The sequence below is a fragment of the Chlorocebus sabaeus genome, chromosome 23 (assembly GCF_047675955.1).
Source record: "Chlorocebus sabaeus isolate Y175 chromosome 23, mChlSab1.0.hap1, whole genome shotgun sequence".
Taxonomy (NCBI): domain Eukaryota; kingdom Metazoa; phylum Chordata; class Mammalia; order Primates; family Cercopithecidae; genus Chlorocebus; species Chlorocebus sabaeus.
In genome coordinates this window covers 1,489,963-1,510,014 of record NC_132926.1, presented here as the reverse complement: position 1 = coordinate 1,510,014, position 20,052 = coordinate 1,489,963, and the positions used below count along the sequence as shown (strand labels likewise).

At 58.3% G+C, this 20,052-nt stretch overlaps 1 protein-coding gene across 1 annotated transcript in view; it reads right to left on the bottom strand.

Annotated features, from left to right (window-relative positions):
- The window catches only part of FLT4 (fms related receptor tyrosine kinase 4), a 46,735-nt gene extending 29,273 nt beyond the window's left edge, over positions 1 to 17,462 (bottom strand). Inside the window, 2 exon segments of the mRNA XM_008015555.3 lie at positions 594 to 690; positions 17,360 to 17,462. Coding sequence (XP_008013746.3) covers positions 594 to 690; positions 17,360 to 17,417 — 155 coding nt within the window. The 5' untranslated portion in view covers positions 17,418 to 17,462.
- Between the last annotated feature and the right edge of the window lie 2,590 nt (positions 17,463 to 20,052).

Sequence of the window (20,052 nt, the reverse complement as noted above, 5' to 3'; positions counted from 1 at the left end):
CAGGAGAATGGTGTGAACCCGGGAGGCGGAGCTTGCCGTGAGCCGAGATCACACCACTGCACTCCAGCCTGGGCGACAGAGTGAGACTCCATCTCAAAAAAAAAAAAAAAAAAAAAAAAAAGGAGGCTCAGGCCTGTAATCCCAGCACTTTGGGACACCTAGGTGGGCGGATCATGAGGTCAGGAGATGGAGACCATCCTGGCTAACACGGTGAAACCCCGTCTCCACTCAAAATACAAAAAATTAGCCAGGGGAGGTGGCGGCGCCTGTAGTCCCAGCTACTCTGGAGGCTGAGGCAGGAGAATGGCGTGAACCCAGGAGGCGGAGCTTGCAGTGAGCTGAGATCGCGCCACCGTACTCCAGCCTGGGCGACAGAGCCAGACTCTGTCTCCAAAAAAAAAAAAAGAAATAAATGCTGATGGGGGTGTATGGTTGAGGCTGGGGAGGACAAAAGTCACTCACAGCCTGGGAGACTCCACAGCCCTGAGGCCACTCTGCCCTGGGAGGGGCTGCCATCTGGGTCCTCAGCCACTACCTCCAGCCTTGGGCTTCTGCAGCCTCCCTGGCCTGCCAGTGGGAGAGGGAACCCGTACCTGCAGGAGATGGACAGGCTGTCACCGGTGTCGACGACGTGTGACTCCTCTGTGATGTTCAAGGTTGGGGGGGTCATGGAGTAGCCACTCGCCAGGCCTGGGGTGGGAGACAGGGTCAGCGTGGTGCTGGGTCGTGAGCTCACACGACGTTGATCGGGCATGGTTGGGCATTCTGCATCACAAGAGTGGACCCGCTGCGGGGCCGAAGCAGCCCAGGTTCTCAGCCAGCGAGGTGTGGCCTGGCCTCACCATGTGCACCGTGAGCAGCACCAGCCCCTAGGCCCCAAGACAGCCATGAACCTCTCCCATAGGCTCACCCTGCCTCGCCCCACAGCCGCCATCCTCACCTACACTCCACCCCTGGACTAAACCCCAACCTCTGACCCCAGTGAGTGGAGCAGCTGGCATGAAGGAGAAGGGGGAGGGGTGCTGGAGCACGTCCCCTCGGCATCATGGCCTCTGCAGTGCTGCTGCCCGAAGCCCTCCCTCCTCAACTGCTGACCTACACCTGCTGACCTACACCTGCTGCTTCCCAGGGGGTCCTGCACATCCCAGGTCTTCCCCACACCACGCAGGCCTCCGCCCTCCTGCCTGCTCTCTGCCAGTGGCTTCGCCCCCTCCCAGGCCACATGGCGTCACCTCACAGGTGTCCTTTGGTTCCTCAGCTTCTTGCACCCTCACAGACCCTGCCAGCTGCCCCAGCCTCCTCTGGGCTTTCCCTGCCCAGGCCTCCCTAGACACCCCCAGACCTTCTCACAGGGATCTTCAGACACACAAACAAACCAGCCCCATCTGGCTGAAACCCACCCTCAGCCAGAGACTGTAGGCTGGCGGGGCTGGGCCTTCCGTCCTGCAGGACTCAGCCCTGCTGTCCCCACACCCTCCTCCCCGTGGGGTGGTGTGTGTGTGTGCGTGTGTGTGTGTGTGCGCGTCCCTGTAGGCCTGGGTGTGTGAGTCTGTGTGTGCCTGTGAGTGGTGTGTGTGGCTTTGTGTGTATGTGCAAGCATGCATGTTTGTGCATCTCTGACATGCTAGCGTGTGTACACACATGAGTGTGAATGTGGTGGGATCCCGGTGTGGGTGGGAGCAGGCCCCAGGGGAGGTCTGGGTCTGGAACTCTGGCAGATGCATCCTGCCGGGGGCATCCTGAGACAACAGGAAGGGAGGGCTGCATGGCCAGAGGCCCAGGGCTGCGTCCTGTTCCTCCCCCAGGTCCCTGTCCTCCTGGGGGCACAGTCCACTCTTCTGCCCCCAGGCCCCTCCAGTCTGGCGGGTCCCTCGGGGTTTGGGGCAGCAGCAGTGTAGTTCTCCTGTCCTCCCGAGGACAGCTCCCTGAGGCCCCAGGGTCCTGCCCTGAAGCTAATGGGGGTGGGGTGGAGCCCAGGGAACCCTTGACCCCAAGCCATCCCAGGACGCGGCACCAGGAACCTGCTGCATGCCAAGATCTCATTTTGGCCTCACACGGGCAACACAGTCACTGGTCAGCGACCTCCGGCCTCTCCCTTCTTCTATTCCTCTCTCCTGGCCAAACCCTTCCAGGCACCACTTCACTATGGGTCCAGAGCAGGAAGGGCCTTAAACCACACATCCAGACTCACTGTCCAGACTGGGACGCTGAGGCCCTCCAGCCACCCTCAGAAGGTAGCACCTTGCCTGCCTGTCTGCTGCTGTGACTACCACCACGTCTTTGCTTTGCCAGCCCGCCCCTGGGGCCCCGAGGCGGAAGGGGGTTGTGGACTCTGCAGCCCCTTCCCCTTGGGTGGTGCCCAGCCTTCACAGCACAGCAGCAGGGCCTGGGCACTGGCAGCCCACAGATTGCACCCCTGGGGCTGCCACGAGAGGAGTCTGGGCCAGGGGCTGGGGGATCCCTGCAGAGAGGAGGCTCCCCTCGGATGGTGAGGAGCTAAGAAGGAATCCCGCTGAGCTGGGCTTTGAAGGAGGGGGATTTTTTTCCAAGTAGTGGAAAGTCAGTCCACGCCAGGAAGACGGCTGGGCATGTATGTGGGCACCGGAGTGAGCGGTGGTCTTTTCTCAGCACTACAGAGGAGGGATGATGGGCATGGGGCTGGACCTGTCGGGACGAATGGACTCTACCTTCCCAGTGGGCCTAGTAGGAGGTCAGGAGACCAGGCTCGAGTCCAGTGTCCACCTGCCCAGCCCCATGCCCAGCCCTATGCCCAGCCCCACGCCCTCACTATGGGAGAGAGAACATCCCCACCCCACTGAGGTGTGGCATGTTGAGCTGGTGGCCCCCCTTCTCAGGAGTGCACATCCAGCACACACCGTCTAGCTCCACTGTACGGCAGCTGTCAGCCCAGCTTCCTCGGATGGCTCCCCTCTGTTCCCAAGATAAAGCAAGGTGGGCTGGGCCTCTGCCCTCCGGCCACTGCCTCTCTCCAGCTTCCTCTCCCAGGAGGCTGGCCCTCCTCCTCCCATCCTCCCAAAGCCTGTTGTTTTCCTGTCTTGAACACTTGTCCTTTTTCCTCAGACATCCCTCCTTCCTTCTTTCCCTCCCTAGGGCCTCCCTCTTTAGGGTCTGGTTCAGATGTCCTCATCACTCAGGCAGCACCGGCCTCTTCCTCCTCCTCGAGCTCCTGCTGGAACACAGTAAGACTGAATTGTGGTTTTATGATCACATCTGAACAGAGGCTCAATTTTATTCATCTTTCTAAGCCCAAGACAGAGATGTGCAAAGGAGGTTCAAGGGGTGGATATAAGAATGGTCGGATGGGCCAGGCACGGTGGCTCACGCCTGTAATCCCAGCACTTTGGGAGGCCGAGGTGGGCGGATCACGAGGTCAGGAGATCCAGACCATCCTGGCAACACGGTGAAACCCTGTCTCTACTAAAAATACAAAAATTAGCTGGGTGTGGTGGCAGGTGCCTGTAGTCCCAGCTACTTGGGAGGCTGAGGCAGGAGAATGGCGTGAACCCAGGAGGTGGAGGTTGCAGTGAGCCAAGATCACGCCACTGCACTCCAGCGTGGGCGACAGAGCGAGACTCCGTCTCAAAAAAAAAAAAAAAAAAAAAAGAATGGTCGGATGGATGATGGATGGAAATCAGATGGATAAATGATGAATCAGATGAACAAATGGACGGATGGGTGGACGGACAGATGGGTGGGTGGGTGGGTGGATGGAAGTGTGGGTGGGTGGGTGGGAGAATGGATGTATGGATGGATAGAAGTATGGGTGGATGGGTGGGTAAACTGGTGGATAGATGGATGAGTGGGTGGAAGGATGAATGGATGGATGGGTGGAAGAGTGGGTGGATGGGTGAAAGGAAAGTGGATGGGTGAAGGGTGGGTGGGGAGGGGAGTCTGTAGGAGCTTCCTCCTGGAGGCATCGTACCACCAAAGGAAGCACCTGCATCACCGCTGAGCAGGACCATCCACCGTGCTTGCCCATCCACGCAAGCTCTCCTTTTCCATGACATGCCATAACTTATTCCAGTGACCCCTCTGCCTTCACCAACCTTCCACTGTGCCCTGTGTGATTGGCAAACTTTGCTGTAGACCTCACTGTCCACTCCGAATATCCCTTCCTGTCTTATGTGAAGCCTGGCTTTCTGGCCACGCCACTGCCCCTGGGCGGTTACTGCTCTCCACCCCACATGCCTGAACCCCTTGCAGCCACCTGCCCTCCCTACAGCAGTCCCTTTGGCCTGAACCCCTCGCAGCCACCTGCCCTCCCACTGAGGGTCCTGCTCTTTGGCGGCACCACCCTCTTCCCCACTAAAGCTGTCATCAGCTGCACCCCCCGTCACTTCCCCTCATTCTCTGCTGACCGTAGCTCCTGGCTCACCATCCCCCCCACCCCAGCTCCTGCCCTTCTCCATGACTTCACCCTCCACAGGGCTGACTCACCAGCACCCTGGCCTCTGAGATCCCCATGCATGGTCCTCCCCTCTTCTCCTCCTCAGTCATTCAGCTCCGAGGGCACACCCTGGACCTGGTCATCACCAGAGGCCGCGCCATCCCAAACGCATGTCTTTATCTCTCTCCTGTTTCCCCTGTTCCTGCTCCACAACACCACGTCCTTCAGCCTCCTCAAAGCCCCCACTGCTTCCTCCCCACCCCTCGGTGCCCTCCTGGTGCTGCCCCGTCCTGGCACATGGGGTCCTGGCACATGGGGTCTGCAGCCCATCCCTCTGCAGCTCCCTCACCTCTTGTCCTCTGTCCCAACCCTGAGACAGCATGCGTCCCGAACAGAGCAACACGGCAGCACAAGGTCCCCCATGTGAGCTCCTCCTCCTCCTTTTCCTGGGTGCACACAGTTCAGGGTGCTCCTCTCTCACTCTCAGCATCAAGAGGGCAAAATCATGAGACAGAAACATCCCACTGGCCGGTGCGGTGCCTCACGCCTGTAATCCCAGCACTTTGGGAGGCTCAGGTGGGCGGACCATCCTGGTCAACATGGTGAACCCCATGTCTAATAAAAATACGAAAATTAGCTGGGTGTGGTGGCGGGCGCCTGTAATCCCAGCTACTCGGGAGGCTGAGGCAGGAGAATCGCTTGAACCCGGGAGGCAGAGTTTGCAGTGAGTGGAGATTGCACCACCACACTCCAGCCTGGGACAGAGCGAGACGCCATCTCAAAAAAAAATAAATAAATAAAAAGAAAGAAAGAAAAAAGAAATACCCCATCTTCCCATATCCCAGCCCACACTGCCAGCCAGGGCCCCAGAAATCCTCTGACACGCCTGCCCCAAACCAGGCCCTCCATCGTGCCTAGGGCCCCCGCCACAGATTTCTCTTCTGATCACCAGTCTTTATGCGATCATCTCCCATCGGTTTTTGTTCTGAGACGGAGTTTCGCTCTTGTTGCCCAGGCTGGAGTGCAATGGCGAGTCTCGGCTCACCGCAACCTCCGCCTCCCGGGTTCAAGCGATTCTCCTGCTTCAACCTCCTGAGTAGCTGGGATTACAGGCGTGTGCCACCGCGCCCGGTTAATTTTGTATTTTTAGTAGAGACGGGGGCTTCTCCATGTTGGTCAGGCTGGTCTCGAACTCCTGACCTCAGGTGATCCACCCGCCTTGGCCTCCCAAAGTGCTGGGATTATAGGTGTGGGCCACCGCACCTGGCCCATCTCCCATCTTAAAAACAAAACAAAATAATTCCTTGGTTCCACACTCTCTTCCAGCCACTGCCCCTTTTCCTATCCCCCTTCATGGCCACAGCGTTCACTGTCCCCTCTGCTGGTCTCCCCTCATCCACCAATGGGGTGCAGCCCCCTCACTTCATGGAGCCACTGGGCAGGGCCTCCCATGACCTCCAGGCTGCAGGCCTAGTGGGCACACAGGGCAGGGAGCTGCGCTTGCTCTCCCCTGGGCAGCATCTGTGACCTACCTCTCCCCACCTCCCCTCTGCCCAACACACAGTGCTGGCACCACCGTCTCTCTGGAGTCCAGACACCTCCCAGGTCTCTAGCTGCAGCCAGGACTACTGTTTGCAACTTCACTTTTAAGCATTCAGCTGCCTACTGGACTTGGACACCCCACAGACAACCGGCAGTCTGCATTTCCAATGCTAAACTGCAGACACGCACTCCCTCCAGCCCCACCAAAGGCTCCTCCCTCCATAGCTCCCTCTCCCCAGATCCTCTCCCAGCCCATCCGTTGACAGACCACTGAAGCCTGTCAGGCTGGACACACCTTAGGGCCCGCCCCTGCTCTCCCACTGGGGCCAGCACAACTGCACGCACCCGAGTGGTTTCCTGGGCCCTCTCTTGTCCTCCTCCAGGCCTCCCTCTAGGCCCTGCTCCCTGCAGTGAGTAATACTTGAAAAAGCACAAGCCTGATCACACTTGTGCTTCAATCTCGTCAGTGCACTGGATTCCTCTGCACTCCCAAGAAAATCCAAACTCCTGGTTGCTGCCCCTCTCTCCACACCCTCGTGGTTCGTCCCCTTCGCGTTCACATTTTCCAGCCACCAGACTGTCCTGTGCCCTCAGGCTGACTTCTCACGCTCAGGACTCAGCTTAGACATGGCCTCCTCACCCCTACAAAACAGCTCCATCCTAGCCTCCCGGCTGCTTACGGCATCCTTCCTGTCACAACTTGGAATTACTTATTTATGTGCTTGTTTGTTTAAGCTATATCTGTCCATGTCCTCCACTAGGCAGTAAGTTTCAATTGGGTAAGGACCAAGACAGCTCTTTTTTATCCCACCCCATGCTTCCCACAGCACCCGGCACAGAGTAAAGTCTCAGTGAATACTCATTGAATGAAAAAAATGGAGGGATGGAAGAAGTATGGATGGATGGGTGGGTAGGTGGGTAGATGGGTGGAAGGGTAGATAGATGGATGGATGGGTAGGTAGGTGGATAGGTGGAAGGGTGGGTGGGTGGGTGGGTGGATGGATGGGTGAGTAGAAGGATGGATGGGTGGATGCATGGACAGACAGATGAATGGATGGATAGACAGGTAGATGAGTGGATGGATAGATGGATGGATGGGTGGATGGATGAGTGGATAGAAAGATGGATCAACAGATGGAAGGATGCGTGGATGGGTAGATGAACAGAAGGATGGATGGATGGGCAGATGGAAGGATGAATGAATGGCTGGATGGAAGGATGGATGGTGGAAAGGTGGGCACATGGGTGAAGCGTGGATGGGTGGATGGTCAGATGGTTGGATGGATAGAAAGTAGATGGATGGATGGCTCTACAGACCTCTCTGAGACCTCAGAGACTCTTGTCAGAGCCTGACAAAGAGTCGTTTCCATTGGAAAAGATGCTTCCCGTTTTACAGAATGGGCTCCCCTGGGCAGATTCAGGCCTGCAGGCTGCCACGTCCAGAGGCTCTGTGACTGCCCAGCCCCCACCTGCAGCTCTGAAGAAGGTGCATCCTTCCTGCCTGGCTGTTGTCTGTCTCTGCTGTCCTTCCCTTCCCGCAGCAGGAAGCACTGTCATCCTGGCCTCTGCCGCGCTCCCCCTGCCTTCCTGTTCCTGGCCCGGGAACTGGCTTCTTCCTTCCCCAAGGCCCCGCAAAACCCTGGTCCCCAAGCCTGCAGCAGCATGGTGGGGGCAGGCACCGGGCGGAGGTCAGCAAGGCCAGAGTGCACACCTCCTCTCCTCTGTGCTGTCCGCAGCCCCAGGACACCCTCCGGCCTTGGCCCACGGGGCCTTGGCGTCAGCCACAGGCGTGGCGGGCATGAGAGCGGCACAGGAGGGTCCTGCACCCCCCCTGGGAAGTGCTGGCACCCCTCTGCGAGGGCCAGGCAGGGTGGGGAAATGTCCCATGGGTTAGGCGCTGGCAATGAGCGAGGCGGCGGGCAGCCGGCCGACTGCGACTGCCTCATTGGATCCTCACAGCAGCCTGGGAGGGAGGGCTCAACAGCCAGGTCAGCGCGTGAGGAAACTGAGGCTCCAGGCCTCACAGCAGCAGGCGGCCATGCGGGAACCCAGTCTGGCTGAGTCCAGGATGGTCCCTGCCCCAGGACCAGGCTCCCCTCCAAAGGCTGGGGGCAGAGGCTCAGGCCAGACCCCAGCCCGGCCTTCCTCCTAGCCCCTGGTCTGAAGCCTCAGAGATCCCCGCAGGCAGGAGGGCCCACGTACGAGGCACATGGCTGCCTGGTCCTGCGCCCCAGTGGCCTCCACCACACCCCTCCTTGGAGCCTGGCCTCCATCTGGCTTCATGCCCTAGTTGGCTGCAGGCAAAGCCCTTTAAGCTAATGATGCCGTTTTTTTCAAAAGCTTCTTTCCTGAAAACGGAGGGAAAGCCCAGCCCAGCCCAGTGAGAGCTGCTGGCAGAGCCAGCCTTGCTTTCCTCCCACGATGTGTGAGCTGGGCCCTCCCGCGGCTCCACACCTGCGTGTCCTGCATCTGTTGCTCCGTACAGAATCCCTGTTTTCTCATCAGATCCTCTCTGGGCCCACCAGGATGGGACTGAGATGGGCCGGCTGTGCCACACCCTGGTGGGACAGGGTCCCGGCCCTCTCTACAGGGCAGCGTGGGTGAGGGCTGGCCTTAGTTGGTTTCTGGGAGCTGCCCTCAGAATGATGGCTGAGTCCACAGGGCATGGCTGGGCCCAGCTCCTGGTGCAGAGTTGAGGGGGCTGGCATGAGAGAGTGAGGGTAGAACTAGCCACATCCTTGCAGCCCTGCCCTGCTCTCGCCCTGCCATCTCTCTCAACCACTACCCTGAGTGCCAGCCTCCCGGGCCCCTGCTCTCCAGCAGCCGCCTCCCTGCCCGGCTGAGCTGTGTCCTCTGTCCTCCCTCTCCCTCTGTGCCCGGCAAACTGTGGCCCCAGCTCCAGGGCCCGTGAGGCTTGCCCTGCTGCCCCCAGCTGAGCATGTCATCCCCACTCTGGCCCTGACCCACAGCACGTGGAGGATCTGTGTCATCAAGCGGCTCCTGGGCTGGGGTGTCATCAGCCCATGGCTCTATCCCAGGCCCAGCACAGCTGGCACAAGGATGGCACTGGGATTATCCATGAGCTTGGGGCCCCCTCCACATTGGCAGAGAGCATGGCCCTGCTGTGGCCACCCTGGGCCCGGCCCCACTTCTCCCTCTCCCTGGGGTGCTTGGGAAGACAGGGGCTGTGTGGCAGGCCTGCCGGCTGGACACACACTCTCTGGGCAGCTGAGTCCAGCAGGACAAGGCAGCCAGAGCCAGGCTGCAGAGTGGAGGGAGCTGGTGGGGAGCAACGGAGCTGCTGGCTGAGCTGGGGCTGGGCAGAGAGGGTCACCTGAACCTTCTTTCTTCACTCCTGGGGCGAGGCCTCTGCAGAGACCTGCGGGAAGGCAGCAGGAGCGTCCTGTCTGGTGGCCCCCGCTAACCTGGCCAGCAGCCCCTGTGCCTCCAGAGCTGAAGGGGCTGTCGGTCCTCACTGCACATCCTGCAGGCCTGAGAGCTGAGCCCACACGCCGGGTTGGGCACCCCACACTTCTGCTGTCTGCTGTATGGTCTCGGGCAAATCATTTCCTCTCTCCAAGCCCCAGTTTTCCCACTTGTGAGATATACATTGGCCCTAAGATCACTGGGAGCTACAGACCACAAACAACATGGTTAAGAATAAACCGTCGGCGGGCGCGTGGCTCACGCCTGGAATCCCAGCACTTTGAGAGGCCAAGGCGGACGGATCACGAGGTTAAGAGATTGAGACCATCCTGGCCAACATGGTGAAACCCCATCTCTACTAAAAATACAAAAACTAGCCGGGCGTGGTAGCGGGCACCTGTAGTCCCAGCTACTCGAGAGGCTGAGGCAGGAGAATCACTTGGACCCGGGAGGCGGAGGTTTCAGTGAGCTGAGATTGCGCCACTGCACTCCAGCCTGGGCAACAGAGTGAGACTCTGTGTCAAAAAAAAAAAAGAAAAGAAAGAACACGCTGTCTGTGGTTCATGCACACGGATCTCTCTGCTCACCTGCCTCCTGAATGCTTGGTTTGCTACAGCTGCTGTTTCACTCTGACCCTGTGCTGTCTTCAGGGCAAGGGGGGCAAAGCCTCGCTGGTGGGAGGGGATTCATGGGAGTCGGAAGGGGCATTGTAGCTTGCTGGCCCAGGAGGAGGGCACACAGGCCAGAGTGCCCGTGACTTCGGGTCCTCAAGTAGATGGAGCCAATGGAGCACGGTGAGGGTGATGAGGCCGTGGAAGCAAACACAGGTCCCCAGCCGGCCTCGGGCCGCTGTCCTGCACACTGGATTTACTCTCTCTCTCGATGGCAGCACACCGGGGGGCTTCAGCCCCACTCTGTGCTCCCACCCTCCCTGACAGCTCTCCTGGGCTCCAGTCCTGGAGGACCCAGCCCTCGAGCCCAGCCCACACCCAACACTGGGGAGGATGACTGGAGGCACGGATCTCACAACTGTGCACCTGCCAGAGGAGCAAGTACCACAAAGAAAGAGAATTCCCAGCGCTGGCAAGAATGTGGAGAAGGAGGCACCCACACAGTAATGATAAACAGTGTCCATACAGCGATGGCAAATTCTCCAAATTCTGCTTTCCCAATACCTCCTGCCACAACAATAACAGCAGGCACTGAGCACTGTCCGTGTGTGCACAGCCCTACACACGTGTGCATTCCACACGCTTTCACACCCCTGCAGCAGCCTCCATATTGCCACTGTCCAGATAGGAAGCTAGCACACAGGGGCTAATGTGCTCCAAAATACATGACCATTAAAAGATTGTCTTGGGAAGACAGGACTACGGGAAGCTACTGTTTGTTCTACAGATGTCTATACTTTGCATTTCTGCATTTTACAAAATGTAATCATCTCTTCCATCAGTGCTGGAAGCGCCGCTCTCCCTCCCACTAGGTTGGCTGTCGGAGTGATGCTCACCCACCAGACATTCCTGACCCCGCTCATCCCCCACAGCCAATCGGCCACCAAGTTGCCTCCATTCTGAGCTGAAATGGGCTCTGCAGACTGAGTAGGAGCTTGCTGGCCCAGGAGGAGGGCACCACGGGTTGGGTGGCTGGGAGTGCCAGGCCCCTGCCCCCACCTCTCCTCACCATCCTGACCGCACCTTGGTATGGACACCTTCTGGCCGCAGAGCCCCTCCCGGGCATTCCAGGGCTGCTGTCCCTCCACTCTCCCTCCTCCCCACCCCACTGCTGGCCAGCCTCAACGGCTCTCCCCGGATCACAGTACCAGTGTCTCCCCACTGGCCCAGTCCTTGCTCAGAGGTCAAAAGATCTTTCCAGAACACAAGTCCTTCTCCTGCCTAAAACCATCCCTCTCTGCTGCTTATGGGCAGAATCTGGCACCTCCTTTGCCTCCTTGCCACCCACCCAGTGCAGCTCCAGACCTCCATGTGCCATAGATCTGGAACAGTCCCTCCCTACCTCTGACGTCTGAGCTCCTGTGCTGCTTCAGCATCTTACACTGAGGCTCCCCATCCAGGACTCCTGCACTTTTCCATAGTTCCATGGACTTTTCCATAGTTCTGCTGGCTCATTACCACTTTTAACAGTTCTTTCTTTCTTTTTATTTATTTTTTTTGAGATGGAGTCTCGTCCTATTGCCCAGGTTGGAGTGCAGTGGCACGATCTCGGCTCACTGAAACCTCGGCCTCCCGGGTTCAAACAGTTCTCCTGCCTCAGCCTCCCAAGTAGCTGGGATTACAGGCGCCTGCCACCACACCCAGCTAATTTTTCTATTTTTAGTAGAGACAGGGTTTCACCATGTTGGCCAGGCTCTCAAACTCTTTTTTTTTTTTTTGAGACGGAGTCTCACTCTGTTGCCCAGGCTGGAGTGCAGTGGCACGATCTCGGCTCACTGCAAGCTCCGCCTCCCGGGTTCACGCCATTCTCCTGCCTCAGCCTCCCGAGTAGCTGGGACTACAGGCGCCCACCACCATGCCCGGCAAATTTTTTGTATTTTTAGTAGACACGGGGTTTCACCGTGTTAGTTCAAGACAAGGGCTTCTGTTTGTCTTTTCGCAGTGGCATTCCCAGCATTGGACTTGGTCAGCAATTTACCCGTGGCTGACTTTGAGGATCCAAGGGACAAAAAGACACCATAGGATGTGTGGGCAGGTGTGGGGGTGAGGGGGAAGAGGGCACAGGGTACTGGGAGGGTGGAGAGGCTGTGCATAGAGGGGCACACCGGGCAAATGGTGGGCCTGGGGGAACTGTCTGTGACATGCTACTTTGGAAAGTCTCTGGGACAGCAAAGTAAAAATGGCCATGAGGTGGTTAGAAATTGAAGAGTCCATCTGGCCAGCCCTCTAGGGCATTCCCTGGAGAACGTGGACAGCGGCCTGTGTGCCTGCCCCTTCTTTCCCGCCCCTTCTTTCCCCTTTGGCCCCTGTGCTATTTGGAACCAGATACCAGACACCTATTACCTCCCCGAAATAAGCCATCTATTATCTAGAGAGCCGTTTCACTCTTGTAGCCTTAATTTTCGAATCTCCAAAATAATAAGAATAAGGTCTGTGTGGCAAGGTTAAAACCTGTACACGCCCTGCTGTGAAGCAATCTGAGAAACCTTTTCACACTGAGGTGTGGCTCGTTGCCAGACACTCCACATCTGTGTGTGTGTGCACGCTTGCTGCTTCAAACAAATCCATCTCCATTTGGTAGAATTTAGAGGAGCTTTGAGGCCAGTGTGTTGAGCTGGGTGGTGATAAGGGCTTCCCTAAACCCACCTGAGAGTCTGAATTTTGTGCTCCCAGAGGCACACTGAGCGGGAACGAAGCCCTCACCTGCCCTGGAAGGCCCCTTAGCACCCTGTCTGCCTGGAGTTCCCACAGTCTCCCAAAGGGCGTGTCCAGAGCGGGTGAAAGGCCATGGTGCCAGGGCTGGTGTGTGCAGTGAGTGTAGGCTGGGTGGACGTGGGGCTAGGGACGGCCTGGGACTCCAGCAGGAAGGGCCGGTACCACGAGCCCAAGAAGCTGGTGCTTATCTTGTGGGTGAGTGGGGGCGGGGGGGTGGCCTGAAGGCTCAGATTCGTATTTTATGTCAGTCCCTTTGGGGCAGAATGGAGACAAATTTCTGGAAGATGCTGGAAGCAGGGAGTGGCGATGAGGTTGAGAGGGGCTGGACCCGCGGGGAGCATGGGCTGCCTGAGTACCCCGTGGGGGTGGAGACCAGGAGGAGGGGGCCTGAGCAGATGCTAAGCTCCCAGCACAGGACTGCCGTGGGGCAGCCCGCTTTGCCACGCAGTTTCCCTGGCTTCCGTGGGGTCAGGGCTCTACTTGCTGGCCGGCAGGACGAGCGGCGTTATCAGACAACCCAGCTGGCGCAGAGGTGGCCCCCCAGTGCTGCTAAATCGGGGCCACCAGCTCCTGCCGCAGGAAGAGGGAAACGCAGCAGGATGTCCTCTCCTGTGGCCGACAAGTCCTTTCCCATGAACCCCTGCTGACCTCGCTGGCCACGTGGCGGGGCCCCCGACTCACCACCTGGATCTGCCCAGGCCTGGCTGCAGGCTAGGGTGCTGTGGGCCTCAGACGGGGCCGGGAGTGTGCCTGCGGTGAGCCCCGTCCAGCCTGGCCAGGGCTGGCCCCTGCTCCCCCACCGGGAATGAACGCCTGCACCTTCCTGCTCCAGACCTGTCTCCTCAGTGTGACCGGAAAACCCGGATTCCAGAGGAAGCCAGAGTCTGAAAAGGATCGAAACTCAGGAATCCCCGGCTCCAGCTGGACACTTTGAATCTTGCTCAGAGTCTAGGGGGTGTGAGCGGCTCTCCAGACCCCTCTCCCTGCCCACCCCCAACTCTGAGTGGCATCTCAGAGGAACGTGGGGCACAGGCTACTCCTTGGCGGAGAGAAAACTGCCCTGTGGAGGAAAATACCCAAAAGACAGCAGGAGGGGAGTGAGCCAGACACAGAGAAGAACCTCCCCTTGCAGCTGACTTCACTTAATTTCCCGGGGTTCCCCCATTCCCCTCTGCCGCATCGCACTCAAGTGCTCCCAACTTTCCTCCTTCCTTATCTGGTTGGCTGCATCAGCTGAGGCCTCCCAGGAAATCCCACTGGACACCTCCACCCCGAGGCCCTGCTCCTCTTCCAGGGTCTCCCTTTGATAAACTATCCTTGAAGTCAGAGACCTGAGACCCTCCGTCCCCACCATCCCCCGCTGCTACCTGCCTCCGCCCCAGTTTATCCCCTGGGTTATCCACTTGCAGTTCCTGTCTCCCCTGGACACCAGCCTCCTTGCTGCTGGCGCTGCCCCGTCTCCAGCCTCGTCTCCCCCACCTCCCATCCACTCCTCCCAGACTCTAGCCTCACCGGACGACTCACTTGGCCACATTCACCATCTGGACTTGCCTGCCTCTGAGACTTCACGGGGTTCTTTGCCCTGTTTGGAATTCCCTGTCCTGGAGTTCTGCAGACCCCACCAGGAAGCCCTTAGCTGGAAGCGACACTGCCTTCCTGTGCAGCTTACAGCCACCAGCTGGGCCTCACCAGGGCCCCTGAACACTTTCATCCCTGGGCAATAGACGTCTGATAGCATGTGTCCCTGCAAGGCACAGGAAACCCCTGTGGGATGGGGCCAGGTCCAAGTCCTCCCTGGGCCACCCTGAACAGGCACTATGCTGGGGTCTTGCATAGAACTGCAGGCTCCTTCCCTCGGTCGGGGTGCCACTGCTGGGGGTCACGGTGGAGAATTAGCCAGACAGACCACATATCACACCTCACACCCTGTCTGGGCCCAGCCATGTGGGGCTGCTCTGGGAGGGCACAGGACCCCTTTAGCTACACTGGCGCTTTGCCACAGGCCTGGTGGAGGAGGGAACAGCACCTGCATTCGAGTCCTCAGAGTCCTGAGCTGCAGCAGAAGGTCCCCAGGCACAAGTAAAGTGGGCCTGGTCCCCACATTCTGCCTGCACTGACTTGCATCCCTGGGCACACATCTGTCCACTCCTGGGCCTGTGTGACTCAGCTCACAGCAAGGGCAAACATCCCGAGACCAGGCCACTCCAGATGCCCAGCAGACCCTGCTCCTGCATGTCCCTAAGCTGGCAGCCACAGTGCAGAGGTGCCAATGGCCTCTCTCTAGACGAAGCCCCGAGAGACATCTGTGACCTACCCTCTCCACCAGGGCAAGACTGTGGAACTGAAGCAGGAAACCGAGTCTTGGAGTCCAGCCCAAGCACACACAACCCACACAACCCCGGTGCTTGCCAGCTTATGCCATGGTTATGCTTGGGGAAACTGAGGTGCAAGGAGGGGAAAGGAGGGGGCCCAGGTCACACAGAAATGACTTTACGGGGGAGGCAGGACAAGTCCGGTTCTATGACCAACAGCACACGTTTAAGGGGTCAGCTTCAGGGTGCTCAGGCTTCCGGCCTGCTCCCATTCCAGCTGCCCTGACACCCGACTGCAGCTGAGGGCTTGTGTTCCCGCCATGGCATCCCCCATCAAGCTGGGGGCTCCCGGGGCCTTCAGCCTAGCAAGGGGCAGAGCAAGGTGCAGGGCTCAGGGAGGGATGACCTCAGTCTCTATTGCCATCTCCCCACCAGCCAAACCCAGGTCCAGCCCAGGACACCCCTCTCCATGGGGCCCCCACCTTACGCCCTCTCTCCTCTTCATAACTGGGTCGCTAAGTCACTGCACCTACTGCAGAAAATGGCCTCATCACCCTTCACCCCATATCCCGCTGTGCTCCACCCGGGAGCACAGGACACTGGCCCCTCCTGGTTCTCCTGAGACCTGCAGAATGTTCCCCGGAAGCCCCCTTGCCTCTGGGCCCCTCCTCCAGGGTCCCCTCCTGGGTCTCTCTGCTTCCTCTCCAGCTCCTCAGCTCAGCCTCAGACACTGCACTCAGGCGCCCATCCCATGTCTCCTCTGGGTTAAGTGTCTCCCATTCTACAGCCCTGCAGTCCAACCAAGCTCTAACAGCCACTCACAAATACATCCTGAGCACCTGTGAGAGCCTGGTCCTGGGCTGGGTCCAGGAGGGCCAAGGGCAGCGCCCTGATCTGACCTGCCCGACTCAGGGGCCCAGACGGACGTTCTCCTCCCTCCTCCCCTGGTGGAGCCAGACCTGTCCCCTCTCCTGGCCTCTGCCCTTCAGCCAGTGGACATACAGGTGGTGGGCAGAAGGCAGGCTTTGTCGGGCTTCCTTTGGGCCTCCTGGGGATCTTGGGGAAGTGACACACGTCCTTGCTCTAAGCTTCTCCATGTGTAAAATGAGTCTGACACTCCCTGTGGGAATTACAAGCATGTAAAGCCAGTATTTGATTCGTATGGCTGCAGAAATGTTGAGGTCCCCATCGCCGGCTTCAGAGCTCCCGGCACTCGCCTTTCAGACACTGGAACCCCTGACCCCGCTCTTCCACCCTTTGATTTCCAGGGACACCAGCTCCGTGTGGACTCCCAGCTCATCTTCTCAGCTTCCTCCCTGACATCGCCATCCACTACCTATCCTGACATCGCCATCCACTCCCTCTGCCCCTCCCTCATCCCCCCCAGTCCCTCTCTCCAACCCCTCCGCCTCCGCCTCAGGTCTGGGTCCCTCCCTGACAGAGCCACATTCCCAACACAAACCGAACCCCGCCTCTCCTGGGCAGGGGACCCTCCCGTGGGGGCCTCTGCTCCTCAGCCGGCCTTCAAGGCCCCTGTCCCCTCAAATCCGGGGACCCCTGGCCTTCCGCCCCTTCTGCCGCGCTGACAGCCCACGATTCGCCGCCTCAAGATTCCTCTGAGGTCCCAGCGCGCACCTGCACCTGCACCTGCACCTGCACCTGCACTTGCACCTGCACCTGCACCCGCACCTGCACCGGCACCCGCACCCGCACCTGCACCGGCACCTGCACCCGCACCCGTCTGCCTCCTGCGCACGGGAGTCCCGGCCCCTGCGCCGCAGCCCCGGCCGCGGGAGGTGGAAGCCCGGCTCGAGCGCCCTCTGGGGGACCGCCCGCGAGCGGAGACGTCGGGCGTCGGGAAGTGCGCACCCGGGTCTGGGGCCGGGATGGCCAGGATCTCCGGTGCGCGTGGGTCGGGCCAGCGGCGCGGCGCAGAGACCCCGCGGGGAAGCGAGGAAGGGCACGAAGGATCCAGGCTCAGCGCGCAGCCCGACGGGGCCCGGCTGGAGGACCCGGAGCCACCCACGGAGAAGCCGATTCGGGGCCGGGAGGGCGAACCCTGCGCCGAGGCGCGGCCCGGCCGCCCTGGCCCTGACCCGGCTGCAGTCCCCGCCCGCCCTTTCCTCATCCCGAGGTCCCGGGCCCCGAGCGCCGTGCTCCCTCAGGCGTCCGCGCACCGGGGCCACCGTGTCCCCCGCCCGTCCCCATCGGAGCGGTCTCAGCGCCCGCCCCAGGTGCGCGGTCCCCTCCCCGGCCGTCCCCCTCCCCGGCGGCCCCGCGCTCACCGTCTAGGAGCCCCAGGCAGAGCCCCAGTCGCAGGCACAGCGCGGCGCCCCGCTGCATCTCCGGCCGCTGCGCGTGGGTCCGACCTGAGCGGCCGCGGCTCGGGGCTGAAAGTGTCCGCGCGGGCGCGGGCGCGGGCTGGCCCGGGGCGGGGCGGGGCGGGGCGGGGGCCCGGGGAGGCGGGCCAGGGATTCAGGCCGCCCCCGCGCCCCCCCTTCCCCCCGGTCCCTCCCAGCCCGCCGCGGGGCGTCCGGTCCACCCGAGCAGTGCGCGCTCTGCACCGCGGGGTCCGGGCCCCCTCCTGGGCGGCTCCGGGCGCGGGGACGCGGGTAACGCAGACGGCCTCGGTGTGCGCTCCGGAGGGAATGGAGCCTGGTGGGCAAGGGGCACAAAATGCGGCACGCGCCCTTTTCTGTCCTTTCTTTCCATCAATAAAATCTAGAGTAAGCAAAAAAGCAGTGCATGTAAAAATAGCGGTATGTTAAATCTTTGAAAATATTGGCGCCAGCCTGGGCAACATAGGGAGACCCAGTCTCAAAAATAAACAAATAAATAAATAAAATAATAAGCCGAGCTTGGTTGTGCGCGCTTGTAATCCCAGCTACTCGGGGGACTGAGGCAGGAGAATCGCTTGAACCCGGGAGAAGGAGGTTGCAGTGAGCCGAGATCGAGCCACTGCACTCCAGCCTGGGAGCCAGAGCAAGACTCCGCCTCAAAAAAAACAAAAACAAAAGCAAACAAAACCCGTTCAGCAGTCTTTAACTACCTGCACAGTGGCGATGGACAGTGCCGATGGAAGCTGCACCCTTGAGCGGGACACCCGGGATAACCCACCCCCACCCTGCAGGCCTGGCCTCCAAGCTTTAGAACCCTCCCAAATGTTTTGTTCTCAGCTCAATCAGGACCCGCCCCCACCTTTTTAATAAAGCGACACTTTGCTTTTGCTTTCTGACTTGGCAACCCTCTCACAGACTTCCGTTCTCTTTTCAGTTTGTCTCTAGATTTTTCCTGTTTAATAATAAAGCCCATGACCATGACTGTCTCATCCTCCCTCCCTGCTTTTCGTTTCATTCACATTTTCCATCCCCCCACCCCCGCCCCCCAAAGCCCGTTCATCCTCGCCAAAAAGCAAGAGCAGATTTTCGATAACCACTACTAGCTCTCTCAAACCCAGGTAAGAATTGGCTATATTATTAAGCTGGAATCGCAAATCAGTGAGGATAGTTTAGAAAATTTAATAAATAAGGTTGGGGAAACTAGGTAACCAAATGATACATGAAGTTAGGTATTTATCAATCATATATTGATTATTTTTAGCTTTGAAAGATTTATTATGAGATGTAACACACTTATGGAAAGTACATAATATATCAGCATATTATAAACCTGAATTTTAAAGCAACAAGCATCTGCGTTTCCATTCCCCAGGCCAAGGGACATAGAATGACATCCCCACATCCCCTCACCACCCATCACAGACCCCTCACTAACCCCAAACATGGCCACTACCCTGGCGTTATCATTTCCCTGCTTTTCTTTATCATTTTATCACCAAAATGTATGTTTTGCTTTTTTTCTTCTCAGAATATACTTTTTTTTCCCCCCTCAGACGAAGTCTCTCTCTTGTTGTCCAGGCTGGAGTGCAGTGGGACGATCTCACCTCACTGCAACCTCTGCCTCCCGGGGTCAAGAGATTCTCCCACCTCAGCCTCCTGAGTAGCTGGGATTACAAGCACCTGCCACCACACCCGGCTAATTTTTGTATTTTTAGTAGAGATGGCGGTTTAACCATGTTGGCCAGGCTGGTCTCGAACTTGTGACCTCGTGATCCGCCCACCTCAGCCTCCCAAAGTGCTGGGATTATAGAAGTGAACCACTGTGCCTGGCCCAGAATATACTTTTTTTTTTTTTTTTTTTTTTTTTTTTTTTTTTTTTTAAAGAGAGGGTCTTACTTTGTCACCCAGGCTGGAGTGCAGTGGCACATGATCTCTGCTCACTGCAGCCTTGACCCCCCACCGGGCTCAAATAATCCTCCCACCTCAGCCTCCCAAGTAACTGGGACCACAGGTGTGCGCCACCATGCCCCGTGAATTTTTTGCATAGATGGGTTTTCCCCATGTTGCCCAAGCTGGTCTGGAACTCCTGGGCTCAAGTGAGTCGCCTGCCTCAGCCTCCCAGAGTGCTGGGATGACAGGCATGAGCCGCTGCATCTGGCCAGAATATGCTTTTAAAATTTTAAAGTATACTTAGAGGACATAAGTGCAGATTTCTTAATTCATATATTGTGTACAGGTGAAGTCTGAGCTTTTAGTGTACCCATCACCTGAACAGTAGACACTCTACCCAAAAGGTGATTTTTCAGCCCTTGCCCCTTTCCCTCCCTCCCTGCTTTTGGAGTCTCCAGTGTCTATTACTCTTGTCTGTGTGTTTATGTGTCCCTACTGTTTAGCTAACATTTTGCATTTTTTTTTTTTTTTGACTTTATCTCAATGCATTCATACCATTGATATTCTTTTGCTCAACACCATTAGTGGGATTCTTCTATATTGCTATGATAACCTATATTTTGCTCATTTTTGTAACTTCATAGTTTTCCACAGTATGATACACTACAATTTGTCCATCTACTTTTTTTTTTTTTTTTTTTTTTTTTTTTTTTGAGACTCGTTGGTCGCCCGGGCTGGAGTGCAGTGGT